General features: G+C 37.3%; 1 protein-coding gene across 5 annotated transcripts in view; it reads right to left on the bottom strand.

Moving 5' to 3' along the window:
• Window positions 1-9212, bottom strand: part of LOC6031336 (nucleolar protein 4) — an 86288-nt gene extending 77076 nt beyond the window's left edge. For 2 of the 5 annotated variants that reach the window (XM_038256629.1, XM_038256630.1), the window contains exons 1-5: window positions 8426-9207; window positions 8027-8180; window positions 5958-6055; window positions 5752-5880; window positions 4784-5683 (exon numbers count right to left, since the gene is read on the bottom strand). In XM_038256629.1, coding sequence (XP_038112557.1) covers window positions 4784-5683; window positions 5752-5880; window positions 5958-6055; window positions 8027-8180; window positions 8426-9076 — 1932 coding nt within the window. In that variant the 5' untranslated portion in view covers window positions 9077-9207. Of the gene's footprint in view, window positions 1-4783; window positions 5684-5751; window positions 5881-5957; window positions 6056-8026; window positions 8181-8425 lie in introns of all 5 variants that reach the window. The other 3 variants (XM_038256631.1, XM_038256632.1, XM_038256633.1) reach the window with 3 other exon arrangements.
• Window positions 9213-16201: the final 6989 nt, after the last annotated feature.

Raw genomic sequence — 16201 nt, 5'->3', positions numbered from 1 at the left:
TGAACCACCCTATTACTGATGGAAATTGTTTTGAGTCTCATATGTATTATATTTTTTTATGTATTATATAACAACAATTTTTGGAGCGCTCATTAGGGTGCTCAACGGTGCTTGGATGGAAAAAAAAACCCATTTTCGTCGATTTAATAAAAAAACTACTAAAAACTTTTTTATCAAGAAATCATAGCTTCGTTTTAACTAATTTTAGCTCTCCGGGTTGCATTGAAAAGGTGATTATCTAACATTCAAGAAGAAAAAAAAAGCAAAACTTCTCGAGATATCTCGAGATATTAAAAAAATGGAAATTAGTGCAAATCAAAGCGAGGGCATGGCAACTTTTTCCGTTTCTGTGTGAACTAGTAGAACGGAAAAAAAATATTTGCTACATGGCATAATTTATTTTAAACTAAAAACATTTTTTTTTAATTCGGAAGAATTATTAAACTATGATAAATTTAATCACAAATTAATTTAAATTCAAAGTTGTTCTGCACTGCAAAACCGTTTCAGAGGGTAGATGTTAAATTATTAGTATTATTACTATCAGTATCCTGCATCCCATTAGGCTGAGCTTGTCAGGAGGCGCATTAGTTTGAGACATATTCAACAACAACATACAGCAAAGTTGTACTCCAGCTTGACCACTCTCCGGTGTATGGATCTAATATCTTATACTTTGACCAATTTGATTCCAATTTCGGGTGAAGATGGAACCCCGGACCTTTGGAATGGGTACACGGTAGTCTGATGTTATTCTTCACCGTCGTACATAGAAGGAGGGTTTGGTAACGGGTCTACTAGCTTTGCCGTTCCGGGGGTGCAGTGGCCATTCAATTTACCCAAACCACCCCAACAAGGGGAGTAGTCGCCCAACCCTGGTAGAACAGCACAGGGTGGAAAGTGGGTGGCAGTGTTTCTTCCGTCGTCGTCGTAGGGCCTAATGTGTTTCTTGGGCAACTTGAGTGTGGGTGTGTGTGCGGTGCTGTCTCTCGCCCACTCTCGGTCCAAGTCAGGGAAGAAACCTTTCCTTCACTTCGAAGAAGGCATCCTCCTTCGAATAGTCCCCCCTAATACATAAACATCGAGCCACCCTGGGACCGGGGCCTGGGATGGAATGGGGCGGTTGTTCTCTCACTCTGGACCAACGGACCGGCACAGATTCAACTCCTCTCTATCGGGGCCGGATCCTTGGTATTGTGGGGAGTTTCGGTTGGAGGGAGGGTAGTTCATTTGGTATGGCCCCCTTCTCTAGCAGCAATGCCGGATACCACCACCCAACATTAGGATCCTATATTTAATAAGTATATACTCGGCAGCAGCCAGGCAGCAACCCATCTTTCGGTTTTGGTCCCAATCTCGATTCCTTTAATACATAGAAGGACGCCCAAGACTTCATTGGATCGAGACTCAGGGCCAGCATCTTCTTATACACTTCTTAACTGTGTGTGCTCCAAGACTCCAAGACGTTACTCATCCCATCCGGTTTGGCCCTGCTAGCTTGGCAAGAACCACCCCAACCACCCCGGCATAAGGCCAAGCCAGAGCCAAGGAGCTCGTCTCTGAAGACGATGGTGTTCCCTTCCCGCCGTGTCCTCGGTCCCAATCTTGACTGCCTGCCGAGCATCGGACAACTTTTGGGTTCAGCCTGGCATCGGATCCGTCCGGAGGGAAGGAGGGTCCCACTTTCGGATTGCTAGCACCCTCCCCCTTCCTTTCCGTGCCTATCCTGCCGTTGCTATTCCTTGGAGAAATTTATACCGAAAAAAATACGAAATAATAATTTGGAGAAAAAGCGTTTCCCTTTTTTTCCATCTCCCTTCTTTTGACAGTTTGATGAAGGAGGATGTCGAGTCGTCAACGGAGAAGCGGAGCGGATCCTTGCTTCCAGGGGGGTTGGTGAGGTGGAACACGGGATCCGTATTACATGTAGCCGGGGATAGCCTAGCAAAGGCACTATGCCGACTGCCAGTCAGTTGGCAAAACTGTCGCATCCGTTTTGAGTGGGAATTACTCTACCGGGACGTAATGGTGGTTTCCGTTAATGAATTTGGCCTGTCTCGAGCGCGCACTGTTGTTGTCGAGCGCGCTCTGTTGTTGTTTCGTAGGCTTGCTGGTTAGTCATCTTGTTTTTTTTTTTTTTGTGAGAAGACTCTACGTCTGTAGATAATCTTGTTGAATTTATTATTCAGTCATACAATATTCACCTTTTACAAAATATCTCGTATTACTTCCCTCCCTAAAGCTGTTCCAATCGAAAGAACCAAATTTGAACCAATTCATTTGCGAACCAAAACATAACAGTTTCAAGTAAAAATGCTATTAAATCATTCAAAAGAACCAAACGCCTCCATTGAATCCCCCTTTCTCACATGAATTCATGAAGGCGCTTAGTTTCTAAGCACTCGAAATAAGTGTAATTTTAAGCCAGAAACGAACTAAAATTTATTTCTGCAGAGTATGACGAAAAATCATAATAAGGTTAATCATACTAACATTTATTTTCAAAATGTTGAGCTGCATAAATTTAAAAAAAAATGTCCCAACATAATCTTTCTACGCCACTATTCCAAGGGTTGCTCCCGTGTACACAGAAAAAAATAATGTAAATTTGGAAGCTTTAATTTTGGAAGGTTGAATATTACCTCTTTTATGATGTAATTTTACCTCAATTTAGACTGAAAAAGTGACATTACACAAGAAAAGTGGTAAAGTTACACATTTCCAGAGGTAAAATTACACCTTTTTTCTGACATAAAAGATGTACCCCTTCCCAGATGTAATATTACCATGATTTTTTTTTTCTGTGTACTGTCACCAACGTATCCCACTGTGGCGTCCCCGTCCGCTCCTCGTACCCCGTTCCGTCAACGGGAAAAAGGGGTGCCTGATGGGCACGTGTCAAAACAGCGCGCGAGAAAGAGGCGCACCCTTTTCCGAGCCGTACCCATCTATATCTACCTGCCGTGGCCGTGGTGGCAGAGTATTAGAGTCCCGTGCCACGTCCCCGGGCCAAGAACTCCACCCTTTCCTTTTCCCCGTAAGAAGAAAACCCTGCACCCAAGAGGGGTGTAACGCGTGCAAAAATGAGAAAATCATCAAACTAATTCCATTAGTCACATTGCTGCTGCTGCTAGAGCGACGAGTCCTGAACAGAGGACGCTTTGAAGTTTCGTTCTAACCGACGACCCCTCCAACAAGGAACTGCTTTAGCGCGGAAAGTGGGATCGGCCTCCTGGCGGCACGAGTTCATGCCCCGTGCCAGGCATCGAAAGTGGTTTCCTTTCAGAGGCCTCTCTCTCCGCTGTCATTAAATCATTCCCGTCCATTATTAACTCATTTGTGTTGCCATTAAAACTTGCTCCCGGACCACGCGGTGCGTTCTGAGGCTCAATAATTGCCCCATTGAACGGCACTCGCGAAAGTAACCTACTGGAGAGGATGGGTAATGGTGTGGAAAATTGGTACAGGATTGATTGGATTAGATTTATTATTGGACGAAACCCTATCTGGGTTATCAGTGAACTGAAATGTACATAGGTTGAGTCGTACCGGCCAGCAAAATTGTCCCATCTGAATTTTCATGTCTGAGAGAAGAAAATGTGTATTTGACTGACATCCGTCACATTTTAAGTCAATAAAGTAATTTGTTACTACTTCAAAGCACACAATAAGCAAAAGATAATGGTTGTAAAGTGAAGAGAAGACAAGAAACTATCAGAAAATATAAATAAAAGTTCTAGCAAACTTCAAATCAAAATAACATGCATTGAAGAAGGGTCAATGACCCTGGGTCATTCTCTACCAACTCTTACAGCTGTTGTCCCGATCAACCTCGGATTTTCGTGAAAAATTGGGGTGATTTTGGTGTTTGATTACAAGTCTAATGAACTTGGATCGGGTTCATATTTGAAATGGGAGTTCCTTGACCAAAATAATTAGACCTTTATTTTTTGTATGGACATTAGGATTACTTACGCCAGGTTAGGGTGGGCCAAAAAATTTCAATTTTAGTCGAATTTCACAAAAACTACATCTTAAAATAAAAAATAAAATCTACACGCGCTTTCAATCAATTAAGCTCTCTTTGGCTTTGGTTTTGTGATAAGTTGGACTTTTTGGAAAAATAATTTGGAAAAAAGAGATGAGATGATCCTTTTAATTAGGTTTCTATTAGGTTTAATAACTTGACAGGTACGTTTTTCTTCTACTACTTGCAAACTTCGTCAGTCTTCTGTTCTCGACTAAGCCAATCCACACATAATTTGGAAATAAAAAAAAAGGCTAATAAGATCTAGAGATATACATTTTTTTTTTTTTTTTTCAAAACAAAATCGACACATCAACAAATCTTTCCGTATAGAAATCTTTTATAATTGCCCGAAAACTTATGATGTCCATAAATAAATTAGTATTGTTAAGGAAAAACATATATATTTTTATTTTTTTTGTAAAACAGTGTAAAAATTATGTTAAACAAATATTTGCAAACAACACGTAGAAAAAAAAGTTCCCAAAGTCGTGATTCGTGAACATGCGTTCATGAAAGTGCCAACTTTTTCCCCCGTGTAATCTGTGTTGCATACCTTACAAAAAAAAACTTGTGCAAATAGTTAATGCAAGTAAAAAATACAGTAAGTGATTTTCGTAATGTATAAACCGTTAAAATCAACTCAAAAATGCCAACTGTTACACGTTATTCACATATTTCGGAATTTTGAGTTTCTTTCAAAACTTAATTTGTCTATTCCAACAAAAATAGGAAAAAATATATCCGTCTACTCACCATATTCAGCGCGTCATCGTCCGCGACCCCCATACTGCGAGTTAGCTCCAAGTAAGTCGACGTAATTGGTACCGACTCACTCCGACTTTGCTCGCTCGCATCACTGTCACCATCACTATCATCAAATTTATCGTCTAGGTTATTATTCAGTCTTATTTTCTCGCTCACTTCCGACGAAGGCTCACACGATGCAAATAGCTCCTTGGAGGATAACAACTCCGGCCTTGCACCATCCCCCACCGACAAAACTTCCCCGTTTTCGCCATCGTCATCCTCTTCATCATCGGCATCGGCATCGACCTCGACAGCTGCTTTGGCAAAGCTTCTTCTGCTTCGACTTTTAGAACTTTCCTCATCCTGCGGTGCGACAGTTTTAGGCACTTTTGAAGAATTGCGTCCGGATGGCTTATCAGAATCAGGCGTTCCGGTAAGATCCACCACCATTTCTTCGTCCTTCTCGACCGTCTCACTTTTCCCTTCATCCCGGCGCGAACTTTCCACCGCACTACATTCTTCCCGTTTCTTCACGTTATCGTAGAACGTCTTCAGCAACTGATAGTACGTCGAACTATTCCCCCCGGCACGATCTCCACCCTGGCCACCCTGCACTTTGTAGCAATCCATCAACTTGGCGTAAACTTCATCACTGGCTAAACTATCAAAACTTGAACTAACAACACTGTTGCCGCGCGTATCGCGTGCCAACGGAGACGGCAACACTGCGGCTCCATCGTCAAACGATTCCTCCGTTACGGAGCAGACGGGACTGCTGGGGGCCGTCGGCGCAGGATCCTCCAGCTTGATCGGAGAATTCGGACGCATTGCTTTCGAACACTGGCCGCAAAGGGACAGGAACTTGGTGACCGCCTCACGGGGCAGGAAGGCGTAGGTTTCCGTGATCTGAGGAAGAAATAATAAACAAAAAGTTTTTAAATCTGCTCTATAGAACCCCGGGAATAGATAGGTACCGTTCGGTAGGTTCTCTTCTGGCCGGCGTGCCGCGTTGAGCGGCTTCCCAGTGAAACGTGCACGCCGTAGATGATGTTGAAGAAGTTTTCTACAACGGCGACCTTCTTGTACGGTTGAGTATCGGTTTCCTGGATGTAGGGATAAGGTAAAGAGTTAATTTTATTGTGTACTTAAAATGTTTAAAATATTGCCTGCAAAAACGTACCGTGGTGTTTGGAGCAAACAGCAGGCATCCATCGTTCTCCTCCTGATTGTGGAACACGAAAATATCCTGGAAGCCTTTCGGTTTGTTGGTGGTGAAGCCTGAAGAAATCATAAAAAAAGATTAATACAATGTATTGTTTGTGCATATTGATTATTTTGTATAAAATTTCAACCGAAAAGTTTATTTCAGTGGATTTTTTGTTGGATCAGATCAAAAAACAAAACAAAATATTTGGGTTACTTCACAGTACGTGTTTTTTTATTGCTCTTTTTTTCAAAGTTAATTTATCATTTGATATTAAAATAATTTCTAATTTCTAAGAACTAACAAAGACAAAATACATAAAAATCATAAAAAATATAAGTCTTGTTTTCGAAAGCAATCTTTTTTTATAGATTTTATAAAATATTCAAATAATAGAGCCATATTGACTCAGTTGTTATTATTTTAATCATGTCTGAAATAAATTTAAAAAATCATTATTTTTTTAACAAATTTGCCCTATTGATTATTTCGAAATTGTGTATAAGCATAAGCATAAGCAAGCATAGGTGCCCACCCGCAGTTGCTACTCCGTTATAGACCAGGACCTCCAGAAGTTACATCCACGAGCCGTGGAAGATGAGTGGGAGCTATCTTTCCTCGCTTCGCAACTTCTCAAAGGCCCCTATCATGCTGATCAATACCGGCGCCGGCCACGACCAGTGGTAGAGTCACGGGGAAGTGGATGGGAATGTTAGTCCGATACTTGAGTGATAGAAACCGCCCAATCGACTGCATCTCCGACAAAGTATCACATGAGTTTTGAGGGGGTTAGTAGATGGGTATGAGGTCAGGATTCACGAATGGCAGTGATGTGACCATGAGCATTTTGTTTATCGGTTGAATTTTTTAAATCTTAGGCAGCCGGCTGCGGAAAGATAAATTAGTGATGATTTAGAAAGTTTTTTTAATCGAACGCGTGCCAACCGAGCATAAGTGCTATGGGCTGGACTTATCAGTATATTTTTACTGTTTCTACAATTCAAATAACGTGAGCCAATTTCAAATCTCTTCGCAGCACACAATACACGACAAAAATGCGAAACAAAAGGCACACACAAAAAAACAAATCACTTTTCACTCCAAATATTTTTTTACGACCACGCGCTCCCTTTGCCAATTATGCACTGATGACCTTATTTCGAAATTGTGTATATACATAAAATGACTATGATTGGAGTAATAAATTTTCCATGAATTTCTACGTACAATAACAAAAAAAAAACAAAGTATCGCAAAATGTTTAGTTTAAAAATATGTTTCAGTGGAACCGACAAAGGAAAAATAAAATATTTCTTCTTATAAATTAGGCTGCTACAAATTTTATTGAAGGTTTTTGCCCTTCGGCTTTGGTCAAAGTCGAAAGAAAGGGGATTAAAATAAAACTACAAAAACTACATTCTAATATTTTAAAAATAAATTATGATATGCTTAGCATCGATTTTTTAAGTGATGTGGTTTTATTCTATGTAGGGTCTCAATATTCAAAATTGTTTAAAAAAAGCTTCAAAAAACTCTTTTTGATAAAAAAAACCTTTAAAATGTATCCATACAATTTTTAATATGTTTGATTAACCTTTTGGAAGATAGACACGAAAAAAAGGCAATATTTTTTTATAGATTTTATAAAATATTCAAATAACAGAGCCATATTGACTCAGTTGGTATTATTTTAATCAATTAAATAAATTAAAAAATCATTACACAGAACAACAAAAATTATGCATGCTTTTCCAAGTTTCAAGCTTTTAAGTGCTCTAAAACGAATTTCCCTATTCAGACTGTAGTTCCGATTTATTAATCATAGTTATTTTTATGCCCCCTGATTTGTCCAAGAAATTTTGAAACAAAACTTGAAATAAAATTTTGCAGTGGCCTTAACTATCGGTATAATTTTTTTAATATTTAATATTATACATTTTTTTTGTTGCACTTCGGATTCCACTTAAATTTGAAAGTTGAACTTTAAAAAATATTACCTTATTATAAAAAATAATTCTTTAGCAATTGTTTTGTCACAAACTCACCTTTCGTCTTCACCCAGAACCGAAACTTGCTGCTGTCTGGGTTGTTCATCTCCTGTCCCTTAAGAGTTTTGATGATCCGTGCTTGCTTTTTCAGCGTGATCGTTTTCGTTTTAGCCCGATCGCCGTACGTTTGTATCACCCACGGTTGAAAAATCTGTAACCACGGATGTATCACAATTACGTTTCATAATAGGCAAAACCAAGCATAACACCAACAACACAATCGCAAAGCATCAAAGAAGCGCATACATGTACAAAAGCATTAAAGAAGCAACAAAAAGCATAAACAACACATCTACCACGTCGATGGCCTCGTAAAAAAGCAAGCAAGCAAAAACAACAACACCAAAAAGAATAACAGACGAAAGCACTTGAACTGAATAATAAAAGTCTATTTACTTCAAACATCTGATCACGTGTGTAGTCGTATTTCGGTCGCTTCCGCCGGGGTGAATCCGTCTGTTCGTCCTCCCCCACATCCTGCGCCGGCGGTTCCGACGACCTGTTGTAGTAGTCGACACCACCACCAGCGCCTGCAACCGAAGTCGATTCATTCAAATCAGCTGTTTTTCCTCCCAGCAGAGATTTTCCATTTTTCTGCTGCCCACTTTGTTCTTCCACACTGCTGCCGCCACCACCCACACCGAAAGAGTTTTCCTCACCAACACCAGCAGCGCTTGTGGTGGGTGGTGGAGGGTACCTTCGTTCGGCACTCGTCGGCGGTCCTTGCGCCACCAAGGACAGCAGCGTCGAAGACGACGAGGACGACGAACAGGACGAAAAAGACGATTCTTTGCGCTTTCGTTTGGCGCGCTGCTGGCCTTGCCGGTGAAAGTTTGTTTGTAAAGTGAAATTTTGCAACACATTTTCACCACCCCCAAATGACGTCATCGCCACCGTTTTATCCGTGTTGGTAAAGGGTTCCACCGCGGAAAGCATCCGCCGCAGCGTGGAACTCGCGTTCGCGCCAAAAAAGCTTCCCGAAGCCGCGCCGCCACCCACGCCCGAAAATTCAAACCCGTCAAAACCGTGACTTTTCCGATCCGACATCGTTGAGCAAAATCGAAAATTAACTAATATTTAACAAAAAAAAATCTCCCACAAACTTCATAGCACAGAAACGAAAATTTTGAACAAACTGGTAAAAAACTCAACAATTCCAAAAAGAAACACAAAAACGTAAAAACGGACCCGTGATCGACTCTAAAGATACATGCTGCAAACTGACCATCGCCAGCGGTCGGTCCAAAGGACCACATCTTTCGGGAGAAGGACCCGAAAAAACCTGTTTTTTTGAAGGACCACAAAAAAATTAAGAAGTCTCAAAAACAGAGATTTCTCCTTTCAAGCAGTTCCGGAAAAGAAAGCGAATGAAAATACGGTAACGAATACATGTGCGCCACGCGTCTGTATGGGTGCGCCGATTTTCCCCTCCAAAGTGTGTGCTGAAAGTGTGTGCGTGCCCGCGTGTGATGGTGTTGGAAGAATGGAAATTCTTCTTCGTCTATGAAGAAGGTTGGTGCATGTTTTTACTGGTATCGTGAGCGATGTCGGTGCATCTTTGGAGAAGTTGGAGTGATTGAGCGTAGAGTTCATGAAATAAAATTTGGATGTGCTTAACTATTGCTTCCAAGCAAAAAAAAACTGAATTGTGGGCTAACAATGTAGCTCATCTGAGCTTGCGGGCCAAGTGTTTGTATATTTGAAAAAATGAAAAAAAAAACAATAATTCAATCAACAAAAGTGGAACAAATATCAATTTTTACAAATTTCATGTTCATTGTCGTTTTCGACAAGTCAGAGAAAAAAAAACAAAAGTTATCAACAACTATAAAATTTATTCAAAACAACAAAGCCAAAAAATTAACTGAGAATATTTCATTGCAATTTTCAAGCCTCAGAAAACATTGAAATCAGGTAAGGTCTCACATATTTTTAAAGAAATTTATATTCCGCGATATGGTCAAGAAAAAAAGGTGTTTATTGGAATACACTTGTATTTTTAAAATGAAAAATGGCATAGTATTATTTTGCAATACAGTGTAACAGTATTCTTAAACCGTTGCAAACCAAAAGGATTTTTCAAAAATTATTCCTCTAATTGCAATAAAATTTGAAAAAAAAAATTGATCTGCCTTATCAAGATGTTAGTCTCTCAGATTCGTAATCCAAATGTCTTCAATTCGAATCCCGAGGTGAAAGAATTCTAAGTGCAAAATAAGTTTGAGGGCCACCACATACAAAATGGTGCGTTATGTCATATGAATATTAATTATTATTTAATTAAATATTAATGGAATGCCTTTGATTACGTTATATTTAATATCTTTATTGTTTTCTACTTCAGTCATTTTTAAGATTTTATAACAAAAATTGTTTGATGAAATCAGATTTCAATCACATATAAACTTTCAATAAGATAGATTTTTCAACAAAATATTTGCTTTGTACAATCGAGATCAATGCATTAATTAATCATAAGTTTCATATAAACAGAAAATGAAATGGTTCAGAAAAAAGCTCAAACTAAACCTTAATATTTAAGAATTATAAAATCACTTTACAGATCGGTCGAAGGGCAATTTAACATGATCATCGGGATCAAACGAGTCCGCGGGCCGCAAAATATCCCCTCGCGGGCCATATTTTGGACACCCTTCACCCCTGAATTAAATCATCTTATCATATAATTAAAGTTATATTTTTTATAACATCAATAAGATGAATAATTAGGTATTAATATTTGTAGCTAAATAATAAATAAAATATTTTTAAAAAAAATTTAGTGTTCAACAGAGGTGCAAAAATGCAGGTTGAAAATTTCCACATACATTTAGTTGTCAATCTGTATCTAATCTGGGTAATTCTCCGCCAACTCACACAGCAAAACTTTTTTTCGTAGAATCGCGATAACTCGTAATGGTAACAAGTAAGCCCCTAATGTTTATATATCATTTTTTTGTGATTGTCTGCTCTACAACTTTGTAGAACATTGTTACACTCTAAAAAATAACCCTGCAAAGTTAGAAAAAAACACGACATTTTCAAATGAAAAATTTTGTTCTGAAATAAAAAATTATCCCTCTGGGTCAATGTAGATTTGAAAAATACATTATATTTCCCATAAAATGTACAGTTGAGTAACGGAAAATGGCAGAGTTCTTAAAACTTTTTTAGTGTTTGTTTTTTCGAGGAAAAATACGTTTTTTTCTAAATTCTGAGTACGCCATCAAAACGGGGGTCCAATTTTACATAAAAGTCCCTTTGACACCAAATTTCTATCTCCTCACCGTTTCAGGCTGCAAATTATTGAAAAACACCTCTTTTTTCGCATGTTCGAAAATTGAAGGGGTCGTACCGCCCCTCAGTCACGAGATATCAAAAAACGGACATCGGATTCATGATCAGGGACGCAAATCGAAGAGGGGTCGGGGCAACTTTTCCCGATTTCGTGTGAGTTGGTAGAGAATTACCCATCTAAGATTATCCAATCTAAGATTAGATACATATAAGTTCTGTTTAAACAATAATATAAATTTGATTATTTCATCAGACAAACATTAAGAATCGCTATTTAACCGGTAAAAAAATCTATCATTACTTGATGCAATGTTAGATACATTCAAAATAGATTTTAATATTTTAATAGTTTAACAATAAAATGAAATCTGATAAAACATATCTTTTCAAAATATTACAAGATTATTTTTAAATTATTGAATAAATACTACGATAATCACTATGGTGACGAAAAAAATTAGGAACCCCCTGACTCGTTTCCCTAGGCAAAAGTAACCATCTACAACCCAATCCCGCCCAGAGTCGGGTATCGATCTAAAAGTTCGCCAAAAATCAATTTTCCAACTAATTTTTGCTTTTTAAAAAACATTGGAAAGAAGAACTCTTAAAATTTTATTATTATTATTATTATTTGTTTATTTATTTTTGTAATATAAGGCACGTGCCTTTTAATTCATTACATTGTGGCGGGAATTCACTTAGTGATGGAGTAATTCAATTTCACTTAACTATAATAAATTAATGCTAATTTTCTCAAATATACTACACATTTTCTCAAATGTATCACTGATTTGGGTTGTTGAGTTCGGCCAGGAGTTTGCGCTTGAAATAAGGTATAGACATACTTGTTTTGATATTTAAAGGTAAAAGATTCCAGGTTGAAATTTTAGATTTTAGAAAATGTTGATGTTTAAAATTTGGCTTGTTTTATGTGATATTGCCAATGTTTTTAAAAATGTTTATAATGGGTCAACTTTGGTTGTGTTTTTTACTAACATTTCCTTTATTTTATTAAAAAATGCATTTAAGCATTTTTTTACAATTTAAATAATAATGGTGGCTATAGTAGAAAACATGAAAATTTTAGAAAGTGACTAAAAAAACATGAAAAAACTTAAAAGTCAAAGCCAAATACTATCAAAACGAACACAAACTAAACAAGATAAATGCTGATAAATGTACTAAAAATAGAACAAGAGAAGTAAAGTTTTTCGTAGAACAAAAGGTTAAACACAACTCAGATCGCTTTTTACTCTTCGAAAAAATTAAAGACCCTTTCGTTTCACATTACAATCTCACTGTTGACGAAATTTCCACGCATTTAACACCACCTTCCGGGACAACATCGACAATTTTGCCTTTAAAGTGCTCTCCATAGTTTTTTTTGTCAAAAAAAATCCATGAAAACATAAACTATCCACAGCGACCCCTAAACCTTAACCGATTCGGCTCAAAATTGATGCTAGTTCTTAATTTTGGTAAGGAATCGACCTAGGATTTATCAAAATTTCCCATATATACTGCCAAACTGATAATTTCTAGTAAACCCTTCACGTAAATGATTATACACGGAAAGAAACCCTATGCGTTGAGCCTAGAGGGTGACGAGCGGGAATTCCCGGGAAAAATTTCCCGGGAAATTGGCCATTTTTCGACATCTCGATTCCCGGGAAATTTGGTCGAACCTCCCGGGAAATTTTATACTTACAAATATCGAACCAAAATCAATAATTTGATCAGAAAAATATTTGAAAAATTCGAAATGGTTTAGAACATTGAATGTTCAATGTTCGATTTTCAAAATTTAATAAACCAATGCTTCTCTTATCTTCTTATTCTAAAAGTGTAAATTTTAACTTTAAAAAAATACCAATAACTATAATTGAGAGTAAACAAAAATGTTGACTCCAAAATTTACCTTGAAACATTCTTAGTAGTTACACACCAGGAATGAAATATTCATTATTTTTAAGAAGGAAACCAATTTTAGATATTTTTTTATGTCAATAAGTTATTTTGTGTTTTGCATATCAAATTATATTTTGGGAATAACAATCAGGCATTCTTTGTACAGTTAGTGTCCGCTAATTTTGAACATTTAGTTGATCTTAAGAAGGAAAAAATCAACTTAAAGTTTTTACTTTGTGTCGTTATTTATCATATTGCAAAAATACGATATTGCATAAGTGGAAAATTAATTATTAGTTATTTTTTGCCTTCAAAATATCTAATAACAAGTTCAACAACAAGTTTGTGCAACTTTTGAAAAATCACTAAGTGCGAATGAAGATTCGTAAGCATTTTTAACTGCAATTTCCCAAAAAGGCTCAAGGAACGATTTTTTATTTGTAGATTGAGGTAAAAAATCAAAATGAAGAAATAGTTCCTCAAAACAATGAGGTTACTTAGTTTTACATTTCATTGGATTAGTATGAATGAATTGTATGTGAATTCATTAAAAAGAAACGTTCTTTTTAAGTAATTGACACTATTGGCTAGTTAAAAAATTCCCGGGTCCCGGGAATTCCCGGGAAATGGCAAAACTCAACTCTCGATTCCCGGGAAATTGAAAATCTCGAGAGTCGTCACCCTCTAGTTGAGCCGTTAATATTGTAAACGATTTGTTCTAGGATCCGTTTACCAATGTTAACGATCCGTCGTCCGTTCGCCCTTGGAACAAATTCGTTTACAATTAAGTCAAGCACAAGCACAGTAAAAAGTAGTTAAATTTGAAAAAAATGATGGTTAAAGATAACCTCTGTTTGGATGCAAAATATGATTTCAGATAGAATAAGTAAAATTTCATATTTTTAGATGGAATATTGCGCTGATTGTAAAATTGTTTAGTTTTCATTTTTATTTTATCGGACGATTGCCATTTAAACCCTCTCGATTTACATGTAATCGTTCGTTTCCCAAAACAAAAAGGACAAAAACAAGGACGACACACGTAATACCTCAACACGGTAGCACGTGGACAACAATGTTTATAAACTTGAAGACGGCCGTCCATTCCGTGCCCTTACTTCGACAGCACGCATTAATACCTACAGGACAACAGACCAAGATCCTTACAAGCCAAGGATACGAATCGTATTTGGCCGACCAAAAAGGAAGGGGAAGCTCATTTGCATTTTTCGTGTCGTGTTTGCTTACGTTGCGTGAAGACTTTGGTGAGAACATTTCGTCACACATTTTTTGGGACTTCTCCTACCTCCAGAGCATACTTCCCCGTCCAGGTGAAGAATCCTTTCGAGCACCTTTCAGAAGACTCGCGGGACGTTCCCATTCGTCGGATTACGGAAAAGAGGAGGTCCCACGAAGGAACTGCGTTTTACTTGAATAAACGAGGGTTTCTTATTGGAATCCACGTGCGGTGCAAATTATAAAATTCTACGAATCATTTCGCAAATGACCCGCGGGCCACGCTCAGCTGTCCCGTCTGGATATTTTGGCGGTCAAAAGCAGTCACGCTAATTTGGTTCCGAAAAATCCCTTGAATTTCGCTTCTGAAGATTCCGCCGAGCCGAGGACCAAAAAACTCGTTCAACTGGTTATCTAAACAGCCAGCATCCTTTTCAGTAACGTTCATCTCGTCGTCGTCGTCCTGCTGCTAGTTGCAGCAAGCTGGTGGTGGTCAATTGTTTTCCAGGATGGATAGTTGTTTTAAATCTCCTCCAGTGGACACAGAACCGGTCCATGGGAAATCGCTGGGCGCAAATGCTGGTCAACTGCTTTGGACGGCTTCGCTAGATATCTTGAAACAGAAGATTCTGAAGATGGGATGAAACTAACAAATTATGGATGCAATTTTGGGGTAGCGTTATAGAAATTTAAATATTAAAGAGCCTTTCAAAGATATGTTGTTGAACAAGATTTTAGGTTAGTCCTTTAGTAAAAGTTCACGAAAAGTGATATGAAATGACAGTTGAGATTTGTATATTTATTATACAATCGAATTCGACATTTAAAAGAAACTAGCTAAGGTCGCTACAAAGTTTATGTCATAAAAGATGTACCCATTTGCAGATCTTATGAATATATTAAATTTTTAACTTTGTTGGAAAAGTCTTCAAGCTTTTAAACTCATTGAAATGGTCTTCGAATTACCTATCCAACGATGTATAACATGATGGTATTTAAGATGATTATGATCACATCCGGACATAAGCAAAATAACTTTTTTATACAGAATTTTCAAACTACTTATCAAAACTGAGTGACTATTTTGGTCACATACAGAAAAACAGACAATTATTCAGTTTTCGATTGAGGTGGATTTCAAAAAATCAATTTTAAAGCAGGACTATAGTATTACTTCAGTGAGGCTTTTTTTGATAAAATATCAAGACAAGAATAAGGATAAACGAATAGTATTCTGCTTTGTCTTGTGAGAAAAGAAAGATTTAATCTTAAGTTTCCCGTTTGATTTTAAGGGACTTTTAACTATTATTGGTTACGAGAATTTTAATTAAAAAAAAACAATAAAAAAAAGAAGAAAGTACAATGTTTTTCTTCTTTTCAGACGAGTGAAATGAAACAAATCTGAATCCAGCCTTTTTAATAAAATTAAGTATACATAAAGATCATAAAATATTAAATAGTACTGTTGAGCAATTCCATTTTAGCTTTACTATCTATAACATATTATTTCATTAAATAAGGTCGTTGCAAATATTTGTCAAAGGTTATTCAAAGTCGAGTGAAACAAACATTTAAAAAAATACTTGCAACGACCTAACGCAAACATCAAAAAAGATTGCTGCGCAAATTTTTTAAATTATTTTTTTACCCTCATGCCATTAACCGTTACAAGATAATAAAATCCAGCTTAACGAAAAAAAAAATCTTTCCACATTGACTCCTAGACTGACT

This window comes from Culex quinquefasciatus, chromosome 2 (assembly GCF_015732765.1).
Source record: "Culex quinquefasciatus strain JHB chromosome 2, VPISU_Cqui_1.0_pri_paternal, whole genome shotgun sequence".
NCBI classification, from domain to species: Eukaryota; Metazoa; Arthropoda; class Insecta; order Diptera; family Culicidae; genus Culex; species Culex quinquefasciatus.
This window is presented reverse-complemented; position numbering and strand designations above follow the sequence as displayed.